Below are 17,292 nucleotides of genomic sequence, written 5' to 3'. Positions count from 1 at the left end.
AGGTAAATGGTCAAAAGATATGAACAAACGGTTCTCAAAAGAACTGAATATTCACCACCCCATAAAATGTGATCTTTATCACTAATAATACAAGAAATACAAATCAAAACAACCCTGAAGCTTCATCTCATACCCTGCAAATTGGCAAACAATGGCAAGAGTCAATGTTGGAAGGGGTGTGGGACCATAGGCACACTGATACATTGTTGGTGGAGCTATGAAATGGTACAACCATTTTGAAAAACAATTTGAAATTATGCAAGTAAAGTTATTAAACTATTCATACCATTTGAATCAAAGTCTGTATTACTGGGCTTACCTCAATGAAGCCACGGATTTTTTTTAAAGTCCCCATATACCCCATCATATTTATAGAAGCACTTTTGTAAATAGCAAAGAAATGGAATCAAAGTAGATACTCATCACTTGGGAACTGAATAAATAAATTGTGGTATATGAATGTAATGGAGCTTCACTGTACTATAAGAAATGGCATATATGATGAATACAGAGAAGCATGTACAGATCTATATGAACTTACGCGAAGTGAAATGAACAGAGTCAAGAAAACTATACACAATAATTGCAGCAATATAAATGGAACTGACAATGACACACCAAAAACAGTAAGAATAACAAAATTATTAAGATCAAGCAGGACTCAAATTAAGAGATAGAAGATTCCCCCAACCTACCCCTTCATGGAGTTGCTCTTATTTAGAGACTTTCTCAAAGTATTGATCAATTGAGTTGACTTTTCCCTCCAAAAAATACTATTTGTCATGTGGAATGGCTCTTGGAGAAGGGGAAGAGACACATGGAATACTATGATGATGTGAGAAATAAAAAATATAAAAAATTTTAAGTATAATGTCTGTCCTGCTATTCTTTTTGTTCTGGGAACATTAGAAGTCATGCATGATTAGGTAAGCTGATAAAAATTCTAGTCTTTGAGACCTCAAATGGAACTGGGATATAGAAAGAGAGTCACTACTCAGGACTCCTCCAAAATCAAGACATTTTGTGGTTCGGTTCATTATCAGTCAGTTGCAACTTAAGTTCTGAGACAAAATTTTGAAAAAGTATTTTCCTGATGCTTTCTCAATTTGCCTGGCATTCCTATAGCCCTTTTGCTGGTAATAACTGAGAAATTAAGACTCACGTTTAGTCATAGCCCTAACTAGAACAAGGCAGCTGGGACTTTGTCATAGGTCACTGTTAGTGTATGGGGTGTGGGGAAAGGGCGGGATTAGAGACTACAACTATCTGAACCCCTTGGTCTTCGGGTGGCCTAGACTGCACAGCTCCCATGGGGCTCCCTTGCAAGCCTTAGGCAATCCATTCCCCCCCCACCATTCCATAGCCATGGTGCCTCTTCTCCTCAATCCTACCTTCCCTCTAATCCCCAGTGGGAAAGTGGTCCAGACTTTTAGGAGGAAAGAGACTTCCCCATGTGCCAGGATGATTCTGTCTATGGTCAGATTATTTTCTGCCTGACCCCTGCCCTGTTTTCATGCTTCAGGTGAAAGAAAGAATTTCTCATTCCCACTCTAATTCCAGCTCTCCTGTTATATCAGAGCAGTGTTCCTGTCTTAGAAAGTCTGTTAAGTGGATCATATTCTAAATCAAGGTGACCTGATGAGGTAATTCAGGACAGTTTTGGAAACCTGTCCTCAAAACAGTGAGACCCAAACTGCCTCATTCTTAAATCTCTCTTGACAGTTCTTAGGAAAGTAGAAACCTTTTTGATGTTAAGCAATGACCTTAATTTTGAATCCACCTCTGGAGCTGAGTGGTGCAGTGGATAGAGTTCCAGGTCAACAGTCAGGACTTATTTTTGACTAAAATATTTTTAAATTAAATTAAATTTAAAAACTCATTTTATGAATTCAAATCTGACCTCAGACACTTACTGTGTGATACCAGTCAAGTCACCTAACATCGTTTGCTTAAGTTTCCTCATCTATATAATGAACTGGAAAAGGGAATGGCAAACCACTCCAGCATCTTTGCCAAGAAATCCCCAAATGGGGTCACAGAGAGTCAGACATGACTGAAAAAATGACTGAACAACAACAACTGGACAACTTAGAGAAGAAATCTGTTAAAAATGATGTGACCAGGGGGCTGAACCAAGATGGCAGAATAGAAGGATGGACCTGCTCTAGCTTTATCCCCATAACCCATAAAATACCTGTAAAAAATGACTCTAAATTAGCTCTAGAGCAGCAGAAGCCACAAAATGACACAGTGAAAGAGATTTCCAGCCCAAGACAGCCTGGAAGGCTGACAGGAAAGGTCTATCTCACCAGGCTCAGAGTGGAGTGCAGTTCAGCTTTGGCCGAGTAGCAAGAACAGGACTACAGCAGGCTTCAGGGCATGGAATCACAGGTAGTAGCTGCGTTTCCCAGATTTCTCAACCCACAAATGCCAAAGACAGAAAGCACTTTCACCTGGGTGAGAAGGAAGCAGGCTCCTGCCTCAGCCCCAACTTCAGGGCAGTGGCAGTCACTGCAGCAGCAGCGTCCACTTATGGAGCCCTCAGTCTAAAAACCCTGAGGGAATCGAGCAGCTGATTTAGGTCTCAGTCCTTAGGAGTGGCCCTGGGGTGAGGAATAGCACTAGCCTGGTGGAGCTGGTGGTGATGGTGGAGAAGGAACCCTGCTCATAGACCCTGGACAGAAAGAAATACTTGTGGTTGCTCACAGACCAGAGCACAGGCCAAGAGAGGAGCAAACTCCTCTCCCTTGATTGTGCCACCTCGGAGGAACTGAAAACTTACAAGTCCCTAGAGTATACCCTTAACTTGACAAAGGACTCAAAAGTCAAGTAACTGGCTAGGAAAAGGGAAAAAATAAGACTATAGAAGGTTACTTTCTTGGTGAACAGGTATTTTCTTCCATCCTTTTCGATGAGGAAGAACAAAGTATACCATCAGAGGGAGACATAAAAACCAAGGCTTCCACATTGAAAACCTCCAAAAAAAATATGCAATGATCTCTCAGCCTATGGAAGAGCTCCAAAAGGATTTTGAAAATCAAGTAAGAGAGGTGGAGGAAAAATTCGAAAGAGAAATGAGAGTGATGCAAGAAAATCATGAAAAGCAAGTCAACAGCTTGCTAAAGAAGATCCAAAAAAATGCTGAAAAAAATAACACCTTTAAAAATAGACTAACCCAAATGACAAAAGAGGTCCAAAAAGTCAATGAGGAGAAGAACACTTTAAAAAGCAGAGTTAGCCAAATTGAAAAGGAGGTTCAAAAGCTCAGTGAAGAAAATAGTTCTTTAAAAATTAGAATGGAGGAGATGGAAGCTAATGACTTTATGAGAAACCAAGAAATTACAAAACAAAACCAAAAGGATGAAAACATAAAAGATAATGTGAAATATCTCAGTGGAAAAACAACTGACCTGGAAAGGTCTGGGAGAGACAATTTAAAAATTATGGGACTACCTGAAAGCCGTGATCAAAAAAAGAGCCTAGACATCATCTTTCAAGAAATTATCAAGGAAAACTGCCCTGATATTCTAGAACCAGAGGGTAAAATAAATATTGAAAGAATCCACCAATCACCTCCTGAAAGAGATTCCCAAAGAAACACTCCTAGGAAAATTGTAGCCAAATTCCAGAGTTCCCAGGTCAAGGAGAAAATGTTATAAGCAGCCAGAAAGAAACAATTTTGTGGAAATACAATCAGGATAACACAAGATTTAGCAGCTTTTACATTAAGGGATTGAAGGGCTTGGAATATGATATTCCAGAATTCAAAAGAGCTAGGATTAAAACCAATAATCACCTACTCAGCAAAACTGAGTATATAATACTACAGGGGGGAAATGGTCATTCAATGAAATAGAGGACTTTCAAGCATTCTTGATGAAAAGACCAGAGCTGAATAGAAAATTTTACTTTCAAATACAAGAACCAAGAGAAGCATGAAAAGGTAAACAGGTAAGAGAAACCATAAAGCACTTACTAAAGTTGAACTGTTTACATTACTACATGAAAAGATCATATCTGTAACTCTTGAGACTTTTCTCAGTATTTGGGTAGTTGGAAACATTACACACATATAGACAGAAAGCACAGGTTGAGTTGAATAGGAAGGGATAATATCTAAAAAATAAAATTAAGGACTGAGAGAGGAATATATTGGGAAGAGAAAGGGAGAAACAGAATGGGGCAAATTATCTCCCATAAAAGAGGCAAGAAAAAGCTTTTGCAATGGAGGGGAAAAGGGGAGAGGTGAGAGGCAAAAAGTGAAGCTTACTCTCATTTGGCTTAAGGAGGAAATAACATGCTCACTCAATTTGGTATGAAAATCTATCTTACACTATAGGAAGGTAGGGGAGAAAGGGATAAGTAGAGTAGCAGGGAGGGCAAATGGGAGGAAGGAATAATTAAAAGTAAACACCTTTGGGGAGTGACAAGGTCAAATGAGAGAATAGAATAAAGGGGGGGCAGGTTAGGATGGAGGGAAATATAGTCTATTACAACATGACTATTATGGAAGTCTTTTGCACACATACATATGTACAGCCTATATTGAATTGCTTGCCTTCTCAGTGGGGATAGGTGGGGAGGGAGAAAGGGAGAGAAGTTGGAACTTAAAGTTTTGGGAACGAATGTTGAGAATTGTTTTTGCTTGCAGCTAGGAAATAAGAAATACAGATAATGGGATATAGAAATCTATCTTGCCCTACAAGAAAATAGAGAAGATAAGGGAAGGGAGGGGTGTGATAGAAGGGAGGGCAGATTGGGGGAAGGGGTAATCAGAATGCTGAGTGTCTTGAGGTGGGAGGAGGGGAGAGATGGGGAGAAAATGTGTAACTCAAAATCTTGTGGAAATGAATGTTAAAAACTAAAATTAAATAAATTTTTTAAAAAAACAATGTGAACAATTGTTTCTTCATGTACATGAGCAGCTAATATCAATCAATAAAGAAGCAGTGTGTGTGTGTATGTGTGTGTGAGTGTGTGTGTATGTGTGTGACTCTTTCCCCAGAGTCATCATTACCAAGATAGGGAAGACCACACACCATACAAGAAAGGCTTGGATCCTTTATAGTTTTGGGTGGTCTTGGAAAAACCTTCCTTCTGGGGGGAAGCCATATGGTCAAAATGGAGAGAAGCCAAAAATTTGAGTTCTCCTGCTGAACTGGCAGATAAAGAGGTCAGGGCCTAGCACACTTGCATTTGAAAACAGGAGGGAATGTAGACCAGATCAGATCAGAAACAGAAGCAAAGTACTAATAAGATCAGATGAGTTTGGCATCCAAAGTGGACTGAAGTGAAGTCCACAGTCTCCTCTGTCTACTTACTTTCCCAGAACACTGCCCAAGGAAGTTTAACTTGTCCAGCATTAACCTGTTTCTTCCTGGATCTCCCTCTGAGGAAAAGAGGGGATGAGGAAAGGGAGGAGGAAGGAGTAGAAAGAAATTCAACATCCTCCTAAAACTGCAAATCACGTTCCAACATGCTGTACTTTAATTCCTGTCTGTGTTTCTATACTATTTGCAGTTGCTATGAAAATATAGTCATTTACCATGATTTTATTTCAAGTCTATTAAGTGCACAGTTTGAGACTGAAACATGGGGAGCTAATTGAAAGGAACAAATTTTTCCCCCAAAAGAGGCTGGGGTGGGGACTGATGAAGCAATTAAAGAGAATTTCTGAAATTTTAGTAATATTTCAGAGCTTCTTCATACCTTAGACTGCTTTTTAAATCCAGGAAGAGACTTAATGAGAGAATAAACAAGGAAGACCTGAGTTTAAGGCCTGACTTGCACATACACTGACTGTGTGATCTTGGGCAGCTCTCAATGCCCCAGGTAAATCTCTTCAGCTCCAAGTTGTGATATAATTACAAACCTGCATTGGCAGAGGAATTTTTTTAATCTTGAGTTCCCTAAGCTAATGTAATTACAGGTACAGTATAAATAGGTATGTGTGTGTGTGTGTATCAGTAATAGTAATGCAACCTTTCATATATATGTATATGTGTACATATGCACACACATATATACATACATATATCTACAGATGTATATATGTGTATGCATATATTATAAATATATATGAAATATTACTTTGCAGATGATGAGTTCATTATCTCTGAGAACAAGAGAAAAACAGGAAATGGGCTAAAATGACAGAATGAGGGCTCACAAAACCATAGCTTTAGACCTGAAAAGCACTTTAGAGATTATCTAGTCTTTCTCTCCCATTTTACACATAAGGAAATTAAGACAGAGAGACAGATCTTATATGCTTTGCTCAGAGTCAGTGGCAGAAGTGGGATAGAAATATGGAATTTCTGGCAATAAGGGAGTAAGACAGTACTCAGAGTTTCTGACAGTTTCTGTGGAATCTCATTTTGTGGTGTTGCTCTTATTGGTTTATTCATTAAGTCAGTGTAGAGTCACATGTAATATTGGATGGTTTGAATGTCCCCAAGATAGCAGAAGGTTACAGATGAAGCCCCCAGGCATGTGAGTCAATACATACATATATAGGAGTGAGAGGGAAAGAATATCCCCCATTTTCATCATTCCACATCTTAGAAGAGGAATATCCTCCCCCTCTTCATGAGGAGGAGCAGTAAGTGTTTTCATTTGGTGTCCTAGCAAAGCCCAGGCTGGAGGGCAGTGGGGAAACCGTTGTTCTTCAGTCTTTCAGCTGCGATTAACTCTTCATGACCCCCTGGGCCATCACAATCCAGGTCCTTCTGGACACTTCCAGACACTTCCAGATCTGTTTAAGCTCATGTTCATTGTTTCCATGACACTAACTTCTCATTCTTTGTCATCCCCTTTTCCTTTTGCCTTCAATCTTCCCCAACATCAGAGTCTTTTCCAATGAGTCCCATCTTCTCATTATGTGGTCAAAGTATTTAAGGATAAGGAATATATAATATGTGATATAATATATAATATAACTTCTACATTATATTGTATGATGTTATACTATATGATATGATATAATATATAAGTGATACAGTGGGAAGCAATAAATCTATAGATGAAGAGCTCAGAGTACATTGCAAGCTTTCCCCAAAATACTAGCAATAATTGTGAACTGGTCCAACGTGGAATACAATTTAGAGCCATGTTACTGGTCATATACCCTAAGTAGGTCAAAGATGGAGGGAAAAGTCATACATAAGTATATATGTATATATATATATATATATACATATACACACACACACACACACACATATATATATATATATATATATATATATATATATATATATATATATATATATATATATATATATATATATATATATATATATATATATATATATCAAGACAGTAATATCAGTACTTTTGGGGAAGCAGCAAAATAAACAAGCAAACCAGAAAAAAAAACTGGAAACAAGGTAGGTGGTCATAGGTTTGGAAATGACTGAACAAATTGTGATATGGCATTTGAATATAATAGAATATTATTGTCTCATATGAAATAAAGACTGAGGGATGAGAACAACTTGTTTGAATTGCTATGAAGCAAAATCTGTAAAACCCCTGATAAAATATATACAATGACTACAATAATGTGAAGAAAACAATTCTAAAGGGACATCAATATTCAGATCAATATAATGCCTCATTGTGACTCCAGATGACTGATGCTCAAACATGAATTTCTTCTCTCAGTAGTCAAGTGGGGGCACCATGATTGTATAATAAGGCATACATTGTCTAACATATTCCATTTGGCAGTTGGATTTTCCCAACTGTACTCCTTTGTTTAAAATAAAAAAAGGAACAATCTACTGGGGTAAGACAGTTAATGGGATTTGAAGTCAATGCTGTTTTTTTTAAAGCACTGGTAAAACATTTACAAAGAATTCTTCCCACTTTCTTTCCATCGTTGCACAAAATACACCAATGGTAGCTGGAATGAGGACCTGTGCATGAGTTGCTTGAAGGTAAAATTAGGAGACTGTTGTGCAAGAGTACTGGCTGTCGGTTGATTGTTGTCCTTCATCTTCGAAGATGACCAAAATGACATCACTATTGTAAAGTGAAATTTCAGTGTGTCCTACTGTGGCTGATCACACCAATACAAGCTCAGAATGCTCTAACACAAGTTGGGCACAGAGAGTCCACATGAATATTTGGGGTGGATATCCCAAATTTGTGCATCCTATATTTACTTTGTGCTGTCTCAATTCTGCTTTGCTCAAAGAGCACAGCACCTTTTCTTATGTGGGCATGCCATGCTAAGTGGTCCTGTGCCAGTGTCTCCCATGTTGCACAGTCAAATCCAAAGTTCTTGAGAGAGACCTTGAGAGTGTCCTTGTATAGTTTCTTCTGGCCACCATGTGATCGCCTGCCCCATGCAAGTTCTCCATAAAATAGTTGGGGCAGGTGATCACATGGTGGCCAGAAGAAACTATACAAGGACACTGTCAAGGTACCAGCTGTAGAGTTTGTGAAACTGAATTCCTTTTCCTCCCCCACACCTACTACTAGTGTGGTCTTAGGCAAGTCATTGAACCTCTAGGGGTCTCAGTTTCTTCATTTGTAAAATGAAGGAGTAGAATTAGATGAGATCTAAGGTCCTTTCCAACTCTAAATTCTATAATTCTACTAATTAACTGAATTACCTTTCAAGACCCTGTCCAACCCAAAGATTCCATACCTGTGGGGTATATTGTGATCCTTTTTCAAAATATCCATTAGCTAATTGGAGCCCTTGAACCTTATCTCTTTTCTCCTCTCTTCTTTCTGTGTCCTTTATAGCCATCTCACTGATTTCTGCATTCTCTTCTCCCCCCTCCACCCACCTCCATAGTGTCAGCGAATCCCTCAATAGTGTCATATCTGTCCTTTTTATTCATTGCAGGGTTTATTTTTAGCCTGAAACAACTGCATCCTAAAAATGGAGTTCCTCACAACACAGGAGTTGGGCCAAGCTATGTAAGGTATCTCGGCTTTGGCTTGACAGCTTCCCCTGCCTGTCTCTCTTTGTACACGCACATGTGTGTGAGACCGTCTGGGGCTCTTTGTCCTGAGTCCCATAACTGCAAAGTTAACTGGGCTGGAAGAGTTTGGATCAAACAACAGAAGGGCAAAAGAAAGGCAAATTCCATATAAACTGGTTCTAGCCCTTGGCTCCAACACGACCCAAGTAGCCTTTTCTTCTTTACTGCACTGGATTATTTCTAGGGAAGGACAGGCAGAGAGGGTCATCCTCAATGAAGGTAGCTTCTCTTTTACTAGTGGGTTTTTACCTGCTGCCTTCTTGTAGGACAGAAGAGGGACTGAACTTCCCCAGTTATGATGGGAAGGACCGGGTAATAAGTCTCAATGAGAAGAACTACAAGCAACTTCTGAAGAAATATGACCTGCTCTGCCTCTTCTACCATGAGCCAGTGTCTTCTGATAAAGTCTCCCAAAAGCAGTTCCAAATGAAAGAAATTGTCCTAGAGGTAAGTGGACAACATGCCTGCAAAAGTTGTCCAAATGAGTATATGGACATTTGTGTGTATGTTTAGGGATGTATGTGTATGTGTGTGTTTACTCAGGGGAATCTGTGGTGGGAGCATGTGAGTAGAGTACATTAATATCTAGTGGTGCCTTGATCTCACATCTATTTCAGTCCAAATATGTCTCTACAGTACCAATTGGGTCACAGAACGAGCCACCTGACCAAGAAGCAACATTCAGAAACATGGCCCCACATAGGAATGATGTACAGCACTCATGTGTGAGCTGTCTTTGGTTTTCCAGGAGTTGTTTTCCCCAAATCTCTTATCCCTTTGGCAGTCTTTGATTCCCTCATCTTGGGGTAAGGCTTCCACTGGAGGCCATGTAGGGAAAAATAAAAGCAAGGAGTTGACATCCAGTAGTTTGCCCATGGGTTCTGGCAAAAGGTTGAGCAAAAGATTTACGCAATATAATGAGATGTAGTGAGATTTGGGGATTACCCGTGTGTCTTATTCACTGGTCCTTGGTCCTCCAGAACTAGACACTGACCTTTGCTCTATCCATTGATAAGGTGGGAAAACAATACAAAATGAGTCTTGTTCTATCTCATTTTGTTATTGTTGTTTAGTCATTTTCAATCTCATAATTTGGCTCAAATCTACATGAGTAGAGATTAACTCAAAGAGTTTTTTCTCATAAAAGTCTGTTAGTTGGGAAAAGACACTGGTAGAAGACAGCTCTCATTTCATCTGGTTCATATGGGCTGTTTATAGCCTGGCATGGTGCCAAGTGTGCAATCTACTGTGAATGTGTGGAGGGTTTGTCCTTTAGAGGCCATCTAGACATCTTAAGATCTCTGTAATTGCCAGTACCCACAAGTGCCAGGCATTCTAGGAGGCTCTTAGATTTCTTTTCAGTCAAAGCTATGCTCTCCTTCTTAACGTGACTACCTAGCACAGCCTTGTCCACGTGGAAAATACCAGTTGGAGATTAGGGTAGTCTCTCTATTATCTGATTTACTCAGAGTGTTCTAGTTAATCCAAGAATAGCCAGATCTTTGGATAATGATAAAGTTACCATTTATAGAACACACTGATCATCAGCTTTCAAAGAATTAAAATATAATAAGAGCATACAAGAACAAAACTAAGCTGACTATAGATGGTCTCTGAGAATTCAGAAACTAAAGACCTTGCAGGGTGTTAGGGTTATGTCTAAAATAATACATTTTACCTAGCAGTCTAAGATTTATGAAGTACTTGGCTTATGGCAAGCTTGCAAAGTAATATCTTTATTAAAGATATTATATCTCTAATAAATATTTTAATAAATGTTTCAAGTATTTAATAATAAAATTTAAATTTATTTTAAAATAAAATATTTTTTAAAAAATATTTTAATAAAAATAAAGATATCTTTATTATCTTTATTTTTCAGAAGTGGAAAATGAGGCTCACATGTGTTGTCCAGAGTTGCATAACAAGTAAAGAACCAGAATGGTCATCTGACACCAGCTCTAATATGCTTCCCATTACACAAAAGAAAAATATGTTTTTAAATACTTATGATGTGTCCCAGTATTATGCTAAGTGCTTTACAAATATATCTCATTTGATCCTCCCACAAAACCCTGGTTGTTAAATTTTTATTATATCTACTTTACAGATGAGGAAACTGATGCAAATGAGGTTAAGTGACCTGCACAGCAACTAAGTATCTGAGGCTGGAATTGAACTCATGTCCTTCTGACTCCAGATTCAGCATTCCAACCCTCTGGGACACTTATCCGCCTCTAACTATGTGGTTTAAGAACAAGCAGCTGGAATGGGAAATGAACCCTGAATTTAGAGTTAGAAGACCTGAATTCAAGTTCTAACTCTGGTGCTTGCTATCTGTGTGACCTCAGGCAAATAACTTCCAGATTGTGGTTTTCTCACTGATAAAATGAGAGTTGGATTACATCATTTCTAAGGTCCCTGCCAGCTCTAAATCCACTTAACCTTTGCCTCAGTTTCCTTGGCTGTAAAACGGGGATAATAAGCATCTACCTCACAGGTTTGTTGTGAAGGTCTATCTAATGAGATTATATAAAGCACTTAGCACAATGCCTAGAACATAGTAAGTGCTTAATAAATGCTAATTCCCCTTCTTCCCCCTTGTTATATCTCGGACCCTCCTTTTTTGGTCATATATTTTTGTAATGATATCTTTTATTTCATTTCTTACTCATAGTTCCTGAGGTCTTGAGATAATATTGATAATAATAATAATAAATAATGATAATAGCTAGTATTTAAATAGTGTTTTAAGGTTTGCAAAATGCTTCACAGATCTGACCTCATGTTGTTGACCTCACTGTTGTGGGTCCGGGGAGTGGCATCTATTATTATCAGTGCCAGTACTCACAGCACCATAGGCCACTCTGCCTCTGCATGTGAGCATCCATTGCCATTTCACTGACAGGATGGAGATTTAGAGTTGGGAGGGATCTTAGAGATCTCCATGTCCAACTGCCTCTCTTTACAAAGGAGTACATAGAAGCCCAAGAAGGTCAAGTGACTTGGGAATCTCTTTCAAAGAGAAGTCTGGGCTCATGACTGGATGATTGATTCAAAGAGTCACACAGTTAATAAGTATCTGAGGCAGGATCTGAACTCAGATCTCCCTGATTCCATGTCACCGCACTACCATGCCAGTCAATAGCTAGAGCAGCCTCACAGTGCAGTGTAGATGGCACTCAAAAATTCTAATGTTGGGAATTGTTCTGTCATTTATTAACTGAGAAAATCTTGATCAAAGATTTTGAGCACTCTGGGTCTCAATGTTCTCATATATGAAATGAAAGGGTTTGATTAAAGCATCTCTAATTCAGCTCCATACATTTATAAAGAGCCTACTACATGCAAGGCATTTAGATGCAGAAATTTAAATTAGGCACAATGTGTTTGGATAAGCCATCCTTTTTAATTGATTGATTACACCATTTCCCCCCATATTTGTATGGAATCTTCTGCAATCTTGAAGCCAGCACTCCCTCCAGTGGTATAGATCATGATCCATCTTTGACTTGTACTGCTGCATGGCTGATCCCTGTGCACCTGTAAATCCTCTCCAGGAAGGTCACAATATATTTGGAATTCCTTCCTCTGTCTCTCTTAAAATTTCCTGAGGAATAGTATAGAATTCAGGTGGTGAGGCAGGAAGTCAGTTAGATAGAATTTATTAATTTTTGCTACATGCTGAGCGTTACGCTAAGGGTTAAGAATACTTATATAAGTAGGAAGACAGTCCTTGTTTTCAAATAAGAAGACAGAACATAAAAGAAAGTTGAAAAGAGGAGAATAGAGGTCTTGAGTATATCCTGAAGAGGAAGGAAGTGGTTCATGTGGTATACATCTATCTGGACATGCAGCTGGATGGACACTCTGCCTGAAGTCAAGACCTGAGTTCAAATCCAAACTCAGACATTCACTATCTGTGTGACCCTGGGCAAGTCACTTAACCTCTGCTCCAGTTTCTTCAACTGTAAAATGAGGATAATAATAGTGCCTACTTCATTAGTTTATTGTGAGGATCAAATGAGATAACACTTGTAAAGCACTTAGCACAATGTCTGGCATATAGAAGGTGTTAATAAATGATTATTCTCCTTACTCCTTCTTATTTGATTTACCCTCCTTTTCTGGTCACATAGTTTTATAATGCTATCCTTTAACATTCTCTTTATTTATCTTATTATTTTATTCTATTTCTTACTCACAGTTCCTAAGTGCCAATATATGATGACCTATTTATGTCCATCCACCATGTGTCTTTCTTTACCCTGCCCTTTCAGTCACTCATAGTTTTAATTCTGTAGATATTGTTAAATTCCATAATTTGCAGTTATACAGAAAAATATTGGTCTTATAAAGTGGGATTTTGTGTCATGGAAAAGGTTGGGATCATCTGATTTATTGATTGAGTAAAAGGGTCATACAATTTCCCCAAAAAAATATAGCCTATATTCACTTTTGGTTCTCATAGTGTGTTACATCCCCACTGATTAATGGGTTCTTTGGACTTCCAATCCAACTGCATGTCATAGTCCAGGTAATAGGCATTTGTCATCCACTTGGCTTTTCCTTTGCAAAGAGTTAGGCTGAACTCTTTTTGAGTAGCTGTGAATTTCATTGAGGAGACTATAATGTTCTCAAGCTTAATATAATTATAACAGTGTCTTCTACCTACTGAGGAATCTACCATTATATTTAACTTAATATATTCATCACCAGAATGACTTACTATAAGAATTCCTGGGTTTTTTTAAATGTATCTCAAATACTTCCTCTCCTCAAAAAGAAACTCATCTCCCCCAGAAAACATATCCTTCTTCTTAACTCCCCTGTTCCCAACAAGGACACATCATCCTTCCAATTTCCCAAGTTTACCACTTGGGCATCGTTCCTGACCCTTCACTCTCCATCACCTATACCTCATAAATGTACCAAGTCCTTATCTCTTGAATCTGTCCCTTTCTTTCTTCTCACATGGCTTATTCCGGTAGTTTGGGAACTTACCACTTTTATCTTAGATTAATGCAGGAAGATGAGGAAACTGAGGCAAACAAAAGATAAGTCACTTGCTCAGGGTCACACAGCTAGTAAATATCTGAGGCCAGACTTAAACTCGGGTCTTACCAACTTCATATCAGCTGCCCTATCCACTTCATCATCTAACTACCGTTGTCTCCCTGCTTCATTCCTCTACTCTCTGATCCATCTTCCACACAGCTTCCAAACCGATATTCCTAAAACACAGGGCTGACCTTGCCATATACTGATTAAGAAGCTCCCTAACGTTTCTAAGAAAAAAATATGAACTCTTCTGGTTAATATTTATTTGAAAATCTTGCTCCAACCTATCTTTCTAGACTCATTTTCTATTACTCCATGTTCCAATCAAACTGGACTATTTCATGTTCCCTAGATAGGGCATTCAGGGCTCCAATTCAACCTCCTACCTCCTACTTAAAGGTTTCCCTGTTCCATCATAATTATTAGTACTCTCCTCTGGCCTCAACTAGTTTTTTTTTTTTAATTTAGCATATATTTTGTTTATACTTGTCTATATGCATACTGATTCCCATTCCAACCCCACTTCCCAGTAAAATGTAAGATAGTTGAAAGCAGGGACGATTTTATTTTTGCCCTCTGGCTCTATGCCTGGAATATTGTAGTGTTTAATAAATACTTGTAGATTGAATTGAATGGACTCCTTGGATTCTACAGAGAAGAGAAATAAATTCTCTCATTGTTCAGGATGCATAAAGACAACCTGATTGGGAAGGAAATTCTAAGCTTTCTGCCATTGTCTGGTCCATAATCAGTGTAGATTTTAAGAGGAATCATCCCCTATGGCCAAGGCCAAGGTGCAGGTATCTGAGCCAACAATCTCCATACCCAAGCAAAAATTTGAAAGCGCTCTACCTGCAGTCCATAATTCCCCAAATTTCCTTGCCAAGGACCCTAAAGGACCTTCTTCTTCTGAGAGCACCCAAGTATTGTCTGCTATTCCCTACCTGACTGAATATTCTATTCCTGAATGGAGGACAAGTAGAAAGAATACTTGAAGTTGGAGGTCCTGGATTGGACTCCCTCTTATGCTACTATCTTGCTATATGACTTTGAGCAAATCCTTTAGTCACTCTGGGTCTTAGCTTCCTATCTGTGAAACAGGGGATGGGACAAGATGACCTCTATCTTCCAGCTTGAAATTTGTGATCTGATATTTTCTCCATTATCATGATCCCCTCTATTTGAACACTGATCCAGTCTTTTCTTTCATGCTTCTCTTCTCCTTAACATAACCATTAAAATCTTTTCTTACTCTTCACAAACCTCACCTAATTTTGAACTTTAATACTCCTGTCAGTATTCTCAGAGAGCCATAATCATGCTTTTCTATTCATTCTCCATTGGTTCCAACTTTGTCCATTCCATTTAAATTCTTAATTGACTGATGAGTTTCCCATTTGCCCACACCAATCTCTCTCTTTCTCTCTCTCTCTCTCTCTCTCTCTCTCTCTCTCTCTCTCTCTCTCTTTCTCTTTCTCTCTCTCTTTTTCTCTCTCTCCCTTTCTTTCTCTCCTCTCTGCCTTTCTTTCTCTTTCTCTCTTTCCTCTGTCTCTATCTCTCTTCTCTCTTTGTGTCTTCTTCTCCTTCTTGTTTCCCCTCCTCCTTCTTTCCTCCTCCTTCCTCTTCCTCTCCCTAAGCTACACAGTGATAGGGCCTAGGGACCCTAATGTTTCCAAGGATGTGAGTTTTCTATTTTTTTAATAGATTTTCTTTAATATAATTAATTTTTACATCACCTAGATTTGCATTTATATATCTCTCAAAAAGTAACCTCCTCATAACAAAGATCTGGGAATTCTCAAATGAAGAGAATTCTTGCATGACCAGTAGTAGCTTCAGCCAAGATGATAAGTTTAGAAACATTAGAGTGGCCAAATCCCACTATCATTGTGGAAGCATGGAATCCTAGAAGAGGATATGGCAAAGGATACAATTTCTCTTTGCCTCTTTTGTTTCCTAATTCCTTTTTTTTCCTCCAGAATGTCCACTTACCTCATTCTTCAGATATGCAACTTATAAAAGTCCTACAATGGGGCTACTTTCCAGATTAAACACACTATCTTAACTCTAACGTTCAGGATCCCATCCCCATTGGGGGATCTACCCTACCTAAGTATCATCAGCAGGTGCTCTTCCAATATTCTTATCATTCATTCTAATCAGACATGCCTCAAAATTATGGATACACACCATGATAGTGAAAAGAACACTGGACTTTGAAACAACCTAAACCTGAGTTTGAACCCTGTTTCTGAGGCTAAAGAGCTGTGTGACTACATGCAAAATAAATAACCTCTCTGAGGATCAGTTTCTCATCTACCTCCCTGGGCCTCAGTTTCCTCATCTGTAAAGTGGATTCATTCCTACTAGCTTTAGATATATGATATATGATAGAAATATGATCCGTCAAATAAAAGTTACCACTGGGTTGTTGCTAGGATCACATGAAATAATATTTGTAAAAGCATTTTGCAAATCTTAAGGTGCTCTATGAATGTTAACAATTATTATTTCTACTATGGATCCTAAATGTGATTTCAAAGTATCTAAATCTATCACCTCCAGCATTTTGTAGAAGCCACCAGAAAGTTATCTTTTTGTCACCTGATGTTCATGGCACTTTTATCTCCTCCTATTGTTAAATGTTTTAATCTATATTACATTCTTTTTCTGACATGTCTTTTCACCCTGAATCAATTATAATTATATTGAAGGCAAGTATCATAGCTTATTTGTCCTAATATTTCTCCCTGCCTTGAGCACAATGCATCACAGAGTCCATGCATTGCTTAAGAAAGGTTTGTTTATTTCCTGTGAATGAATTAGTTAACTAATATATTATAATTAGATCAGTGAATAGTTATGATTTCACCTGGGAGCATATAACTAATAACAGGACTCTGCACGTGGTTCTTTCAAAATAAATACTGATTGTATGGATGAATGAATAAATAGCTGGATGGGTAAGTGATTTGTTACATAAGATCTGAGCTTAGCGTTACTTGGATGGTTCCATTATCTCATCAATGTTGACATTACCCACTCTGATACAGTTTACAACCCATATAAATCTTTTTATCACGTTATTGGAACATAAAGTCCTTGAGGGCAAGATCTATCTTGCTTTTCCTTTGTTTCTCCACTGTGCTTAGCACAGTGACTGGCACATCACAAGCACTAAACAAGTGCTTTGACAGAAGGGGGAGGGGATATATTAATTTTCATTCACTCA

The 17,292-nt window shown here is 38.4% G+C and overlaps 1 protein-coding gene across 1 annotated transcript in view; it reads left to right on the top strand.

Moving 5' to 3' along the window:
- The first annotated feature begins 8,949 nt into the window (after positions 1 to 8,949).
- CASQ2 (calsequestrin 2) overlaps positions 8,950 to 17,292 on the top strand; it is a 106,393-nt gene continuing 98,050 nt past the window's right edge. The window contains exon 1 of the mRNA XM_072644453.1: positions 8,950 to 9,446. Within this exon, the coding sequence (XP_072500554.1) occupies positions 9,213 to 9,446 (234 nt within the window). The 5' untranslated portion in view covers positions 8,950 to 9,212. The remainder of the gene's footprint in view (positions 9,447 to 17,292) is intronic.

The sequence above is a fragment of the Notamacropus eugenii genome, chromosome 2 (assembly GCF_028372415.1).
Source record: "Notamacropus eugenii isolate mMacEug1 chromosome 2, mMacEug1.pri_v2, whole genome shotgun sequence".
Lineage (NCBI taxonomy): Eukaryota > Metazoa > Chordata > Mammalia > Diprotodontia > Macropodidae > Notamacropus > Notamacropus eugenii.
This window is presented reverse-complemented; position numbering and strand designations above follow the sequence as displayed.